Source organism: Sinocyclocheilus rhinocerous, unplaced genomic scaffold (genome assembly GCF_001515625.1).
Source record: "Sinocyclocheilus rhinocerous isolate Xijiao unplaced genomic scaffold, SAMN03320098_v1.1 scaffold3173, whole genome shotgun sequence".
Taxonomy (NCBI): domain Eukaryota; kingdom Metazoa; phylum Chordata; class Actinopteri; order Cypriniformes; family Cyprinidae; genus Sinocyclocheilus; species Sinocyclocheilus rhinocerous.
Genome location: NW_015665376.1, coordinates 180847 through 197393, shown reverse-complemented (window position 1 = coordinate 197393; position 16547 = coordinate 180847). Strand labels below are relative to the sequence as shown.

Genomic DNA, 16547 nt, shown 5'->3' with positions numbered 1-16547 from the left:
GTCAGTGTTAGAGGAGCTTAGCTTAGCCTGACAGTTAGCCTGCTTTAGACCAGGTTAGTTTCCCAGCATAAGTTGCCACAGTGACTAAGCTTGATCTAGGCCTATGTTAAATTTGCTTTATGGAACCTAATCATTTGACAATGAGTCAGACTAACTGAAATAAGCCTGGCTTATTTGGTTAACTTGTTTTATGAAACTTGCCTCAAGACATTAAATGTGATCATATTTTCTCCATTGCATCATATTGTATCAAATCGCATTGTGTTGAATCGAATCGAAATCGGATCGCATTGCATCGTAATAGGGGTGAATCATATCGCATCGCATCGGTAGCTGCTTCATATGTATCTTTAATGTATCGTATCGAGATGCTTATCGTATCGGCTTGAGTCATGAGATGCACATCCCTACAGTGTGCAAGCATGGCTTTTAATGGTAGGACTATGTTTTTTGTTTGTTGTTGTCTCATACTTTTAGATACGCTGTTATTTGTAAATGCTACTGCTTATAATATACAGTTTTATCCTGATTAAAGCTTTAATAGTAAGGCAACTGCACGCGCGTCCATGTTTAACTCTTCTCATAGCTATGTGAAAATAAGTGTATAATTGTAACAGTTCAGTTTTGGAGCTGAGTCAAACAGCAACATTAGACACTAACTAACGTTAAAAAAGTGAAATCGCAATCAACCACCCCTTTAAAAATAAAGGTTACAAAATAATATATATATGAATATTTAGAGAACACCTTCCTCCGCTATAAAGAACCATTTGTTTTGTGTGATGTAAAGGTTCTATGTATGTTATAAGTTCTTTGTGGAACCATTAATGCCAGTGAAGAACCTTTATCTTTAAGAGTATGTCCAAAATATACAATAAAAATAGTCTTAAGATGGTGCAAGATTGTTTTCACACATGGAGAGCAGTTCAGTTTAAGATTTTTGCTATTTATTCACCGTAAGTCTGAAGTTGGCCAGTGGCTGGTTGATTTGTTTAATAGAATAATGTTCAAAAACTACAATAAAATTGTACAAAGGATTGTTTTCACACTTAGAGATGATGCATTAACTTTTGACCATTAAAAATTTTTGTTTAAGATGCCATTTATTGACCATTAAACAAAAGGCCATACAACAAAAGGTGTCAAAACACTGAGAGCAAATTTGGTTCAAATGAAGAGAAACAAACAAACAGTGGGTCATGACTGGAGTAAAAAAGTTCACAAAGCAAGTATTAACTTAGCAATGGCAAATGCACATGAACAACAACAATACTTTTATTCTCAACACAATCTTTTCAGAGTCTGTAGAAGAAGCGCGGGAATGCGAAACCCTCCACAATACAGTGTTGATAACTGGCCATTTTTTGTGTGTGTGTGGTGGTGGTGGGGGGGTTAACTGGTCTCTGGTGATTTCACGTAATCGGGGTTGTATGGCGGTTGAGGTGAGGTGTATGTAGAGCGTACATGATCTGACATCCGTCATATGCAGCCTGGCTGAAGGGAGCAGGAAACTGACCTGCTGGAAAACGAAAACCAGTTGTTCGGTAATTAAAGATAGGATTGATTTTTCCCCCTTTATTTCTCATGTAATGTAAAGTTTCTTATGTTCAGTTGTCTGCGTCAGTCACGCGATTGCAAAATCATTCATCTCGCCCAGTCACCACAATCCTATTCTCAAAAACTCACACACATAGTTACGCAAGAATTTATTCTTGGCATGTGAACAAATAGTTCTGTGACAATAAAAAAGAAGTTTAGGCAGTTTTGAGCTTCCACAGTTTTTGGCTCTGTACTTTCACTCACATTTTAAGTGGCTCCTTGTTGCTGTCTTTTTTGTCGAAGACGGAGCGCACACACTTAAAGATGGGTCGGCTAGATTTAGCAATAGTTCAACCAAAATGAAAATTCTGTCATCATTTAATCACCCTCAAGCACAAAAGAGGATATGTTGAAGAATGTTGGTAACAGTTGACAGTAGCCATTGACTTCCATGGTATGGAAAATAAATACTATGGAAGTCAGTGGCTACCGTCAACCGTCTGGTTACCAACATTCTTCAACATATCTTCTTTTGTGCTTGAGGGTGAGTAAATGATGACAGAATTTTCATTTTTGGGTGAATTATCCCTTTATGTATATTAAGTACAAGTATGGCGATTTTGTTGCAACATGAACGTCTTGTCACAGACTTAAAACAATAAAAGTTTAACAACATTTGGCCTTGTAGAATGTGCTAGGCTTTATTCTTATTATTAAACAGGTATATGTTTGCAGATCTTACCAGCCTCCAGATATGTGGGTGGTGGTCCTGGTACATATGGTGGTCCCAGAGTTGGTCCAGTCGGAATGGGTTGCAATCCATAAGCTGGGAGAAGGTTATTAGCCTGGTAAGGTGAGTACTGACTCCCCTGTGAATGGTATTGTGCAATCATGACGGTAATTCTTGACACCATATGTTCTACAAAAGATGAATCAAAAGGCAGCATTTAGTATGAACAAAACCCACATGCAGCTCTTTGTACACAAATACTGACACTTACGCATACATTTTCTCATACTTTTACTCAGGCAGCAGGAGATGAACACAATAAAGGCCATCACGAAAAACACTATGGTCACAATGATAATGTTTTCCATTCGATGGGGAGAGTGACTTGAATATTTTAAGGTTTTGCTTCTGGACAGATTAGGGAAAATAAACATTAGAAACTGAGTGTTACAGGTTTCAAACAACCAATTCAGTCTTTGATGTAGCGTCTGGACCAATCAGACACACCATTTTTCATTTGATTTAACAAATCAATTATTCATTAGATTAACAAACATTCACAGACCCCTCACCCAATAAACATACTGGGTGCCAAGTTGTCTGTGAACAAGGCCCAGGACCCTGGTTACCATGGCAACCCTGACACCAGATACATTTACGACCTAATGGAATGTGAGTAGGGAAAATCACTGCCTTTTCCATAGGAAGAGACACAGTGCACAGTGTAGAAATTGACTCTTTTCTAATTAATCCATAGGAAAACCTTTCTTTGAATGAACACACATATCCTTCAGGTCATTGTGTATGTTGTCTTTGATATTTTTAGACTATTCTATGCATGCTTATGATGGAACCCATTCCTGTTATCTTGCCTATATGTAATCCTACCATGTTTAGTATCTATGAATTCGCCTTCTGATGATCTAAACGAGCGTGTATATTATATGTTGGTACATAGGCAATATATTAGTGTCCTGAGAATCTTTAGTAATTTCGATTCAAGTTCCGTATGCAAATTACCATGCTTTCACACAAAGGGTCATAAAAATCCCCAGTATGTCCAACCTCCTGCTTGGGACGTCAGCCTTTCTCATTGGACAAGCCATCTTGAGAGGCGTGAATCTTCTCAGACCTTAAAGGCCTCACATCAGTGACCCGCCCGAGAGTCGGTGGTTCTGTTAGGTTTTGAGAAGATGTGAGCTACAACGCTCCAGGACATCCTAAGTTTTGTGCCAGGCCTTCGGCCTTGAATTTCCATTCACCAAGATTCTCTGACTCAAACTGGTTCTTTTTCATCAACCAACTTCAGCAAAGATCAACTTGAACCTTCAGATTGCATCAAGCCTCTCTTTCAGACAGACGAGACGTGCAAGTATTCAAACTTAGTCTTATTAATTGATACATTAGGTATCATTTGCACCTTTTTACAAAGGTGTTTTTGAACTAAGAATCTGATGTTTCCTTCAGGCGGTAGATCTGCTGAATATGCAAATGGTTCCATAACTTCATATTCTTTTTTCTCTTCTCTTTACTGCGTTAAGCTTTTAACCCTTTCCTATACCAACTGTATGCGTGTGTGTGTGTGTGTGTATGTGTAGGTGTATGTTAGACTAGTTTTTTTTTTAAGTGTTTATGTAGTTAATAAAGTTTTGTATCACACTTGACGTTGTTCATTGTTTACTCATAACTGGCGTCCCTAATCATGCAGATTTATGCTGCAGGCTCTGTGTAGAGTTGTACAGTAAGAAAGTTATTTCCCTTAACCAGGAAATTAACGTTCTTAGAATTGACAGACAGTTGACCCTGAGAGGTCAAGTAAATATCTACAGCGGATCTAAATATTTATAATTAATTATAACTAGTTATGATTAATTATTCATATTTCCCCATGAGCTGATTCGCTACATTGAATAACAAGCATTGGACCAATTTTCACTCAGTGTTGGTTTATCAGAATAAAATTTATTATTCTGATAATTAAATAAAAAATTATCAGAATTACTACACGAGTTACAGCTAATGAGGTTCGTCCTCAATTTTCCTTATAAAAGACAAACATTTTTCTGCATCCTTGGTTATTTTTTTGAAAAAACTAAACGCGCAGAAAAAAAAAATCGACCTACTTCCGTCCATCAGTTCATACAAATAATCTACTAAAATTAACTAAAATTCATAATTTTGACATCAAGACGGCTCTCTGTTCAATAAGCTGGATCATTATGAGTCGGATCTTGAGTCGAATTGATGAACAAATCATTCAGACCATTTTTGTTAGCCAGTTTGATTGAGTCATTGAAAAGACCCGACTCAAAGCAAAGATTCGTTCAGGAATCAAGCTTAGCTAACATGTTTAGTGTAGCCTAGATGTTAAAGTTTATAAGTAATAATAATACTCACGTTTCATGTCTTTATATTTTCTAAATAATTGGCAAGAAATATTTAAGGGTTTTAGGACTGAAAACAGCAATTATACACTCGCAATACTTTGAAAAACGATGCGTATATGACAAATGGAAAGCTTTGAAAACACCTAGAACATACATTAGTAAAATAAATCCTGAAACATGTGACATCCATGCTGTATTCGTAGTTAAGAAACACTTTAAGAAAAGTCCGTTAAATAGGGCATTATGTAGCGATTGTGTTAATGTGAAGAAAAATTTTGTATTGGTTCTTCACGGGTGTTTTACCTGTATTTTTAATTACGCATTGCATTGTGATTTAGAGTTAAATGTTAAAATTGTAAATGCGGATAACGTCCTTCGCAGAATATGACCAGTATCTTTTCCGTTTTTTCTACAGATTTTTTTTTTCCTGTTTATTGAACTTTTACAATAATAACAGGATACAGATACAGGAGAATCGTGAAAAAATATTTTTACAGATTTTTTCTTATGCAGTGCTTACCAATTTGATTAAACAAACAATTAGACACTTACGGTCACCGCGAATAAAACTGCAGTAAAGAGCAGAAGAACAGTATTGTTGTAGGCATAGCAGCTCTTCCTTTTCAAGAGCTCGTTTCGTGCTGATCGTGTATTTCCGGAGACTGCAGGACCAATTAAACCACGTTTATCTTGCTGTTGTAACTCAAACAATCCTGGTTAGTGGCTGTAGTGCCCCCCCATACAAGAAACTCTCAACAAAACCAAAAACCACCAATGTAACGTGTGAAGCATATTGACTTTAAGTACACAATCATATAAATACAAATAGAACATGTCTAAAACAAAACCCACTGCTCTCCAACAAAATCTTCAAGAAAATTGTGAGAGATTAAATAAACTAGATGCAAAACAATTTCTTCTTCTTCTTCTTCTTCTTAACTCTGATAGTCAACTTGACTCTTGCTTAGTTTGATTGGCATGAAATTAATCGATAAACAAATTAACAATTTAACTTGCGAAATCACAGATTCTAGCCAATCACAGATTCTAGCCAACGTCTTGGAATATATGACCCAAATAGGTATTTTCACCGTATATTGTCATCTGAACAAGTAAGTAACAAGTCTGCCACGTTTGTTCTGACCAACTGAGGAAAAAAGCATTACAAGAAATCGCGCTACCAATGGTGATTTAATCTAAAGATCGGTTAGCTCATATCACATCAAACCGTTATTATTGTTATACTCTATTCTCAAATTGTTAATGTTAACAAAATCAGCATTACGTGACTATGTGAATATAGTGTGCATTAGCGTGTAGATTTCAATTTCAGTACAGTCTAATCTCTAATTGTCATACCATTCGAATTTCATATTAAGAAATTATTTTAACCCAAAAAGCAAATTATGCTCCCTTTGAACTGGTTGTCTTTAAAATACAAATCTTTTGTAATCCCAGGCTATCTGTAATCAGAAGCACATTTAAAACTGGAATATAATTTAATTTCATTCACATGTGTTTAATAAACACACAGTCCTTTCTGGATTACAATCCGCCATCAAAATCATACATTTAATTATTCCAGCTGCTGTGAGAAAAGGCTATAAACGATCCGCCACCTGCAGGATCCTCACATGCGATAGCCTAGTAGCCGGGACAGCTTCTTTATGTTTACAGAAGTGACGTAATGACGCAGTGCCATGCTCGAATTTCCCGCGAAAACCTACCCGTACCACTCAAATTAGAAAACATTATTATAAGATAACCATTGTGAATCGGGCTAAAGTAAGGCGATAGTTTTGAACACTGGCTGGTTATGTACTTGCTCAAATATTGATTTCGGATCATTTTTAACCAAAAAAAGTTACGGACTGCAGCTTTAAAGCAAGTATAAACAACAATGGTGAATAAGAGAGCATAAATATAGCAATACTAATGAACAACAATACTTGTATTCTCAGCGCCATTGTAGGATAGTGTCCACAGTAGCTGCACAATTTACAAAAGCAACGCAGAAATGCATAACCCTCCATGATCCAGCGGTTTTGGTTTAGTTACTGGTCTTGACCAACTGAACTGGTGCAATCTGTGATTCCAAGCAAGCTGGGTTGTACACTGGTTGAGGTGAGGTATAGACTGTAGAGGGTACATGGCCTGACCACCATCATACGCAACCTGGATGGGAACAGGATGCCCTGGACCTACTGGAAAACCAAAGACAGCAATCATTTTGATGGTTTGCCATCTTGGCTCAAATAGTCTTGGTCATCTCGTTTGCAGATCTTACCAGCCTCCTGATATGAGGGTGGTGGTCCAGTTGGCGTCGGTTGGCCTCCGTAAGGTGGGTTATTTGGCAAAGCCTGGTACGGAAGGTACCAACCGCCCTGAACGACAGCTGAAGGCTGCGGAAGGTATTGTGTCGTCACGACTGTAGATGTTGTAGTCACAGCTGCGTGAAGAATCAAAGGTGGAGCAAGGTTGGGATGAGGTTCTAAAAACATTCGGCCATTTTGACGTATAAACATTGACACTTACGTCTAGGACTTCTGAACCTCTTATAGAGACAGCAGCATGGACAGACCCAGCAGATGATGAATAAAATGATGATGACTCCAATCCCTAGTATGGAGGCACAGACGGCAATAGAAACAGCGTCAATAGCGTTTTGGACAGATAATGGCGAAAAAATGCAATAATAGTTTACAAATGGAGATAAAATCTGTTTCAGCCATTGACTTGTGTGTAAACAGAGCCTAAGATTCAGCTGTGATTGTATTCGACATGTTCACTAGACAAATCCTTTGTCGTCTTGGGACTGTAGAGGGAAATGATTGCAAGAAGGTATTTCCTTTAGGGTTCCTGTTCTCTCAATCTCACAAAATAATGGCAGCTCTGTCCAAAACTTAGTTTGATGGCGCTCTATTATGTATAAATCTACTTGCTTGTACCAAAAATGAACCATTTATACAAACGTTTTCATATAAATAACAAGATTAATTCACTATAAGTTCCATATGGAATTTTTCATATATATTTTTTAAATGGTGTTTGAAATGTATTTAGTATTAGTAGTTAGTGTCTACAGACTAAACAGATTGGTTGTGCATGATTCTAACAATCTGTTTAGAAAATATTATAAATTATCGCAAAATGATCAGAATAAATACCCAGTGGTAACAGCTGGTGAGGGAGAAATGTAAAACACTTAGCTCTGATTTATATTAAGAAAGAAAAAAGTCATTCCTTACAAAAGACAGTCACTTTGTTCTTCAATGGTCAATCTTTTTTGTGGATCAGAGCAGCAGTAGTTCTCATCACAGGTCCCACAGCAGAACTCACACACTACAGAGTCTTTCTTGTACATGCCGCAAATCTCAAAGCCTAAACAAATAAAACAGAGGAAATGTGAGCCATTTTAAAAGTAATTCAATTTGTGAACCTTTGTTTGTTAGGAATCACTTGTTTTGAAGTTTGGAGTAAATCATCACTGTTCAAATGTTTCAGAGACAATCTAGAAACACCCTTTAACCACATTTAAATCAGACTAATAATCGTTTTGACCAATATTTTGCCAATATTAAAACTTTTCTGTTTAGTCAGTTATTGGTTGTATAAGCAACTCAGCAGCCATTCAGTATTTTATTTTCAGTAATTTATTAACGAGAAAAACAAGAAAAGTCTTGCACACACACAATATATTAGCATTTTAATGACAAAAACATCAAAAGTGTGAACCAAAAAAAAAAAACTACTGCATGTAAACACATAAAAAAAATCTGACTCGGTTCTTTCAAAGAATATAATTTGCATTTACATTAAACACTCAAATTCAATACTAATATTCATTCAGGAGTCTGACATGTCCAAATGACATGTCCCCATTTTTTGTGAATCGGTTCAACTGATTCTTTAAAAAGATTCGACTGAAATGAACACTTCGTTCAAGGATCTAACATCTTTACTTGTTTGAAGTATTACTGGTCATATTACAGTTTAAGCACCGTAAACACTTTGATCATTAATAACAATAGGGAAACATTTATAACATAATTTCAACAAGTGTACTTGCACAAACAACTTTCTCCACGTGGAAAATAACACGTGCTTTCGCTGGCGTTTATGCAGCAACAAAAACAGTGTTTAGAAAAATAGGACAAATCACTCAAAATTTGGAAACACATAAAACATAAATGAGGGGAATATCGAGCAAAATATATGAGCAAATTACTACACATTTTCAATTTAACCTAATTAAATTGGTGTTTAATTGGTGTTTGGTGGTGGCGGAAGGTGTTTTTTTTTTTTCGCTGTTATGTTCACTACACGTGTGAAGACTAGTCCTATCCAAGCAAGACGCTTCTCACAACGAACTCAATATCACCAGAGTAATTCGAAACATTTATTTCAATGTCTAGACCTGACAGTCATGTGTGGACATCAGATAATACACAAATACATATGTACAAACAAACAGAACATGTTTGAGACAAAACCCACTGGCCTATTCCTCACCAACAAAAACAATCTTCCAGAAAATTCTGAAGAACAAGTAAATTTTTAAACAAAAACATTTCTTATTTAACTCTTGCAGCAATGATTTGTTTGAAATGAACCAATACACATTCACAAACCAGCCAAGTTTACAGTCTTAAAACGTGACGGTGGCCGTACCAATCTTGGATCCTTTTTGTCTACTATACTTACGAACAAAACGGCGGTGAACTTCGAAAAGCGTATCTCTAGAATTCCATACAGATTGGTCTATTTGTTAACGACAGATATACCCAGCACTGTTTGAGTGAACCTGGAGCACCGTCATCTTTGGTAGCACCTTGAGTAGATATTTAGGATTTCTGGAGATTAATATTCCTTGGAATCTTTGTAATTTAGAGCCTGAATCAGCCCAGTCCTGATACTCAGTCAAGATACTCAGCCATTTTCCCAATTTGGCGCTCCAGTGATTGTTGGTTTAATGATTAGCTTGATACAGCACATGAAGTAATGATTCCATATGGCAACATGAAAAATGGTTCAGTATCTCTAAACATCTTCTGCGCATCACCAATTTGGTTTAGAAGTGGTGATGTACTTTTATATGGGTTTATTATGTGAAACAAAGCTAGACAAAACAATATTTTAATCAATATCTAACACTGTCAATGAGGTGTTTGGTATCATTGTTCATCTTCAGAAATGTCTCTGGACAATGCTTCAGAAAGATTGTGTTGTCGATTTGCTGCCATTCGGTTCTTTTTTAGCATTTATTGGCGCTTGGCTTTGTACGGTCGTGAACGTTTCCGCCGGTCGGGTTTGCGTTGTTTGTGGAGCCGGCCAATGCTTACGCCCTGTCTGCGACGCACAGAGATGTTCTGCTCCACCAGACTCGCCAACATACCTACAAAACACAGAAAGGACATTTGATTTAAGCAGAGGTTCCCAACCATGTTCCTGAAGCCCTCCCAACACTGGACATTTTGAATGTCTCCTTTGTCTGACACCCGAGTGTCTACTGAGCTGATGACCTGAATCAAGTGTGTTTGATTAAGAAGATCATGTGCAGTGTTGGAAGGGTCCAGGAACATGGTTGGGAACCACTGGACTAAAGGAATAGCTTCCTTATTTACTTTCATGCTGTTCCAGTCCATAAGACTTTCTTTCTTTCATGGAACACAAAAGGAGACGTTTAGCAGAACTTTCACGCTGCCATTTTTGTGACATATGAAGATTCTCGAAAACATCTTATTTCGCACTCCAGGGTAGAAAGAAATTTTTTTTACCTTCTTGTGCCAGCATTGATATGAAGGTGCAGATGAATTCATCGTAGTTATGAGTCCTCCTTTGGTCATCGATCTGAAAAAGGACAAAAATCATCAGAAAATCATTCTGGAAAGTCCTGTGAAATCATTTTCTTCTTCACAGGAAACCTTACCTTATACTTTTTCCTTTTCTCCACTTCTTCTTTCAAACACACTTCATAGTTGGCAATGTCTGCTTCCAAGTACTTCAGCAAGGCCAACAACTCCTGTGTGAGAGAAACCCTCAAGTTCATGGAAAGTTGCATCATTAACTCGTAGCAAACGTTGCTAATGAGAAACAGAGTGATGCAGAAAGAAAACAAATAGCTGGTGTCTTACTTTTGGAGTATATTTTTCTCCAGGAGGTTTGGTGCTGGTTTCAGCATTGGCGGACGGCAGGTTCTCCTTTTCGGGTTTGACATCCACTGACTCTTTGACGTCCTCCTGTTTCATCTCCACCGATGGTCCTTCCTTCACCTCCTCTTCTCCTCCTTGACCAGTCGTCTCCTCTTTTTCTTTCTTTTCCGCACCGCCTACTTTCTTTAACCCTTCCAACATTTCTGTCAAATGAGATTGAGGTTACCCAAACCAGTGTGCAAAAAAAAAGTCTTCTGCGAAAGAAATTTCAGTTGATAAAATCTCACTGTTTTGTGAACAAGTACCTGTAGGTGGCAAGGCGTACATAGCGCCATCCTCTTGCAGTCGCAGTATTGTGGAACTCACTAGCGCCCCCAAGTCCCGGACGGCTCGATTGTGTCGGGCGTCTAACCTGAGCAGCCCCTCCTCTTCTCCAAACAAAACACGACTCAAGTGGGGCACCACAGGGCTGGAGGGACGTGTAGCTGCTTGCGATCGTGCGGGAGAGCGCAATGGTGAGTTGAATGCGCTGCCGATTTCTGAGGCCGTATCCGTGCTTTCGTTACTGGGCGTGGGCGATGGCTGGCAGGCCGAGGTGATGCTGATTCCACCTGTGCGACCCTCGGTACGTACATTCAGAGGTGTGGAAACCGTTGTTGCCATGGAGTCCTTCCTTTGGACTTCCTTCTTGAGTTTCTCAGCTAAAACACTGAGTGCTAGCTGACCCTCCATTGCCGCAACCGCACCCACTCCACTGCGGCCCATGGTGCGTGTACGTAGACCAATCTTTCTTCGGGCCCTGCCGATCACACAGACAACCAATGAAGGTCCAAAAAGTACTCTATGTAAGTACATGAATGCAAATATGTCATTGCCGCTATTGCGGGCTTTTGCGCAATTTTTCTTCTTCTACTGTAATTTTCTACTACTTACTACTGTCATGGTAAAAAAAGTTGCCAAGCAAGTTAGGTAAAGGTTGTTAAGTTGTCACTATGTTTATATTTAGCTGAATAATAACACTTTCAGTTTCTCAATACAGACATTTGAAGGAACTCTATTGCCCTCTTGAGTACTGGAGGTTTGTTACCACTGCAAGAACACATTTAAATATGTTAGAATTTAATGTGGAAATTCAACACTTTCTTAGTTTTATACCTGCTTGTGGCACCTGAAGTGCTATACTCCTCCTCTTCGTCATCCTCGTCATCCTCGTCATCAGAATAAGGGGGCTTTGGGGGGCCAGGTAGGCGTGAGCGACCCACACCCGCAGCAAGATCCTCCTCTTCCTGCCAATCAGCAAGCTTATGGAATGAAAGCACATATACTAACTATTCCAGATATCCTGAACTGTAACCGATCTTACCTGCATGGGTGACTTGGCGTAGTTGTGGTTGTCCAGGAAGGCTGGCAGACGCTGGACGATGGGGTTGGGAACAGGTAGAGGTGCTGGTGGCGGAGCGCCCCCTTTTGGCAAGGTGGCAGGCTTAGCCATGGGTCTGACTTTTCCAGCGGGACTTGGTAAAGCAACGGCTCCTTCCTGAGTTTCTGAAGTATCGTGGGACATGTTTTAGATTCTTTTTTGAATCCCTACATAATTGAATAACACTTAAACTATATTTATACATGACTATAAAGACCTATTCACACAGACTGTTGTGTGTTTTGAGGCAAAAATTGACTTATTTCTCCACACATGTCATTCTTGGCAATAACAGGCCTTAATCAAACGGTTCTCATTTTAAATACATATAAAACATTCAAATTAGGTTAAATTCAAACAGGGTACCTGTGGATGTGGCCTGCTCTGCACACAACGTTATCGGCGTATCTTGCCCCTCCTCCTTTTTTACAGCGGGGGGCGTGTCTTCTGAAGAGGAGGAGTCTTGTTGCTTTCGATCCTGGCCTGAATCTTGTTGGGTCATCCGAATTACCTGTAGCACGTACATTGGTGTACAGAAACATTTACTGCTGACCTTGAGAAATTGTTCACATGTTTGATACTCCAAAATTTGGATTTTATTCAAACAAAAAAAAGGCTTTTCCTCACTTTTTTCTCCCTAACCTGCTGGAGTCCTTCCAGAACGATCTGCCTGTTCTGTTTCAGGATGTCTAGCTTGTACTCGTATTTTATCCTGCGATCTGGAACCACCGCCATGAGATTGAACCGGATGTCATGGTACGGCTCTCTGAGGGGAGAGAAGACAAATCAGATATGCTAGAGAGAGAAAAAAAAACTACAAAGTGCATTAAAATATGGCAATATTCTTGATGATGTATACATTTTTAACACAAATAAATTGCAATTTCGTCTATATATAATTTTCCTCATATCCTCTTGGCCAGAGATATGAATATTGATATATATGAATATTGATCTCGCTCTTACCCAGCAGTGGCCAGTCCTATTCGCTCCATTATGACCCGTCTGGCTTTATCTGTCCACTCTTCATCCTCACCCCATGGCCCTGAGGGAGACAGACAGATTCTTGTAATCTAATCTTCTCCCGATTGTCAGTAAAACTGTCCTTTGTGAGTTTAAGTTCTCACCGTGGTCGATGGGATACGCCTTCAGCCCGTCCAGCTCAAACAGCCGGTCTTTGATTGGCACGTAACTGACAAAGTGAAACGCCTCCATCGTCCGCACGGCGCTGATGCCGTTCTGTTTCTCCGGCAGGTGCCGCGGCTCCGGTCTACATGTAAACAAGACAAAAACAGTAACTATAAAACAGCAGATTTAGACCACAACGAAGATTGCTTGTGCAAAATCTACTTATTCTATGTTAGTGGGGAAAAGAGAGTAATATTAAAGCTTGACTCTACCTGGCATGGCTATTGTGAGCTTTTGCTAGCTCAGGAGCATTTCCAATGGCGTAACCTTTACTCTGATAAGTCAAAACATACAGACGTGCTTCAAAACAGGCATGGAGAAGATATAAGTGTGCTATGCTACTTTGTTGACATTCAGACATTCTTAAACATGACTTAAAGTGATAAAGGTAACCAAATAGTTGACGGCAGCCATTGATTTCCATAGTATTTTTTTCATACTATGGAAGTTAATGGCTACCGTCAACAAACTGGTTACCAGCATTCTTCAAAATATCTTCTTGTGTGTTCAACAGCAGAAAGTAAGTTATACAACATGAGGGCGAGTAATAACAGAATTTTCATTTTTTGGGTGAACTGTCTCTTTAAGTGTCCAAAAATGATCTTTTTGTTTTTATGTGTATAACTGACCTCAGGACTGAAGCCCTTGGTGAAAGTCTTCATCCGGCTCAGAGTCATTCCCAGCTCCACGCCGCTGCAGTTCAGAAGCACACTCAGAAGAGCGTGAGTGGCACAGGAGTTCGGTATCAGCTGCACACAACAATCGACAAACAGACTATAGAAAATGTGGATAATAACTGCAGATTTATGTTGCAATGCAAATATTATCAGTTTGTCTCCAAATAATGAACTAAATCAATAGGGACTCACTTGGTGAGCAAAAAACATGTCATTAACAATCTCGTCATCGATAACAGAGGTTTCATCCACCAGCGTGGAGACTTTACGTCGAGATCTTCGCTCCTCGATCCACTTGAAGAGGAAGATGAAGCCATATACAGGACTGAGAGGAAGAAAAGGACAGGACAGCTTCAGAATAATCAAATAAAAAATAAAATATTATAGATAGATAGATAGAATTATAAAATCAAATTAAAAGCGAAATATGTTAACAAAAACCATTTATAATTAATATTTAAATTATTAGGAAATTAATATTACTTAATAAATATAATATATAGACTTAAATTTGACAAAGATAGATATATATATATATATATATATAGGTAGATAGAATTAAGATAGATAGATAGAATTATAAAATCAAATTAAAAGCGAAATATGTTAACAAAAACCATTTATAATTAATATTTAAATTATTAGGAAATTAATATTACTTAATAAATATAATATATAGACTTAAATTTGACAAAGATATATATATATATATATATATATGTAGATAGAATTATGAAAATAAATTTTAAAAATGAAATAATATTTAAATTATTAATATTATTATGAAATTAATAGTACTTTATAAATATAAAAATACAGGCTTAAAACAACAAAATTTAATTGTGATAAAAATGTATATAAATGTATACACAAACCAAAAAAATACTATATACAATTATTTAAATTATTAATCATGTTAACAAATTAAGCTCAAAGACTTAAAAATTACAAAAAGTAAAAGTGCGTGATTAATCCACCTTTGACATTTGCTCTGAAGATCATAGATCTCCTCCACCTGAACGCCCTTCACACCTGAGTCCAAACATAAGCAATATACATCACTCTTCCCACATTTATTCAAAGTGTCTAAATCCATCTAATAAAAATAAAACCCTATATTTTTATCCAAATATTTTTTCATCACATTCAAACTCCATCACTCATATTTAGATCGTAACTGACACATTAAAAGCATGACTGTGCCAAACAGATCAACTCACCAAAGTCCTCCACCAAGAGTGTGAACAACCCTGAAAGAGAACGAGACATCAGAAAACAGACAGTATTATAACTAACGGCTTTATACGAGATAAAGTGTCACATTATGAGATAAACTAGAGGTTAAAATGAGTGCCTTGACTGTTATTCATTCAACTCAAAGTCCAGCAAATGCAACTACTATATTGCGAGATGACATGTTAACTTACAGCATATTTTATGAATAATAAAATAATTATTGATGAATAGTTAATGGTATTATATGCATAAATGTTTATTTAGAGACTCACCCGGGTCACTTTCTAACTCCAGCCAACCTTTGTTCATTTTTGCTGAAATCAGAGTCGCTAAAACTCTCCGCTAAATCATCGACCAGTCCACAATATTATAAAGAACTGCATCAATCATTTCCTAGTACATATTTGATCCATCTTTGGACGGTATGGACAGCTAGTAAAAACAATAGAGAGCAGCGCCGTCGACTGTAGTTGACGTCATTCCGCTGCGCCGTGCGTCATGACGTATTACGGTGAAGAAGCGCTGTGCTGCAGTGAAGTTGAAGGCAGATGATTGACATGATAAACCATAGATATGTAAATACCTTATAATATAATATAATATAATATAATACCTTATAAAATAAGGTATTTATATGTCTATGTGATAAACGGGGTTCGTAACAGTTTATTTATTCGCTTATTGCTTTTTTGGGTGTACCTGTATGTGGTTGTCCTATATCTCTATCTAAACCGTTTATGTGGGATATTATTTATGCCTAAACATCACTGTACATAATTTTTTGTTCAAATATATTTCAACAAGTGAGTTGTAGTTACTGAATACTTATAGTGCATAAGGAAAATTCAGTTTGAGACATTTACTATAATATGTAATATGTAATAACATCTATATAGTTTAGTATAATAATAAACAAATTAATAATTATAAAGGCTAGATTAGGGGTGTGCGATATTGACAAAAAATTATATCTCGATATTTTATGGGATTTTATCGATAACGATAATTAGACGATATTTTGCTGAGTGTGTTATTGTGCTGGTACCTTAAGGACTCCCGAAGACAGCTGACTCCTAATGTTTTTAATATTCTTCATATTCTGTGTGCTGGTCAGTTCATACTGCAAATCACTGTTAATAAGTGAGTCATTGCGATTGAACCGAATCATTTAATCGAGTGATTCATTCAAGAACGAAACACCGTCATGTTGCTCAGAGA

At 37.5% G+C, this 16547-nt stretch overlaps 1 protein-coding gene and 1 long non-coding RNA gene across 2 annotated transcripts in view; one reads left to right on the top strand and one right to left on the bottom strand.

The window, feature by feature from the left end:
* LOC107731333 (uncharacterized) overlaps positions 1–2619 on the top strand; it is a 25400-nt gene extending 22781 nt beyond the window's left edge. The window contains exons 2-3 of the long non-coding RNA XR_001638766.1: positions 2275–2392; positions 2569–2619. This is a non-coding gene — a long non-coding RNA (uncharacterized LOC107731333). The remainder of the gene's footprint in view (positions 1–2274; positions 2393–2568) is intronic.
* A 7297-nt stretch (positions 2620–9916) lies between these two features.
* On the bottom strand, positions 9917–15814 carry LOC107731337 (ubiquitin carboxyl-terminal hydrolase BAP1). Its single transcript, XM_016542391.1, has 17 exons — positions 15602–15814; positions 15314–15343; positions 15071–15125; positions 14286–14418; positions 14046–14165; positions 13629–13690; positions 13356–13498; positions 13195–13273; positions 12856–12994; positions 12595–12739; positions 12172–12353; positions 11964–12094; positions 11114–11607; positions 10791–11011; positions 10586–10678; positions 10434–10506; positions 9917–10051 (listed from the first exon to the last, which is right to left on the bottom strand). The coding sequence occupies exons 1-17, from the start codon at positions 15636–15638 to the stop codon at positions 9918–9920; spliced, it is 2271 nt and encodes a 756-aa protein (XP_016397877.1). The 5' UTR covers positions 15639–15814; the 3' UTR covers position 9917.
* Between the last annotated feature and the right edge of the window lie 733 nt (positions 15815–16547).

Coding starts and splice junctions, on each gene's coding strand:
- LOC107731337 (XM_016542391.1), bottom strand. CDS start 15,638: ATGAACAAAGGTTGGCTGGAGTTAGAAAGTGACCCGG. Junction 13,499..13,628: donor GCTCACAATAGCCATGCCAG/GTAGAGTCAAGC, acceptor GTTTACATGTAG/ACCGGAGCCGCGGCACCTGC. Junction 10,679..10,790: donor GAGAAAAATATACTCCAAAA/GTAAGACACCAG, acceptor TCTCTCACACAG/GAGTTGTTGGCCTTGCTGAA.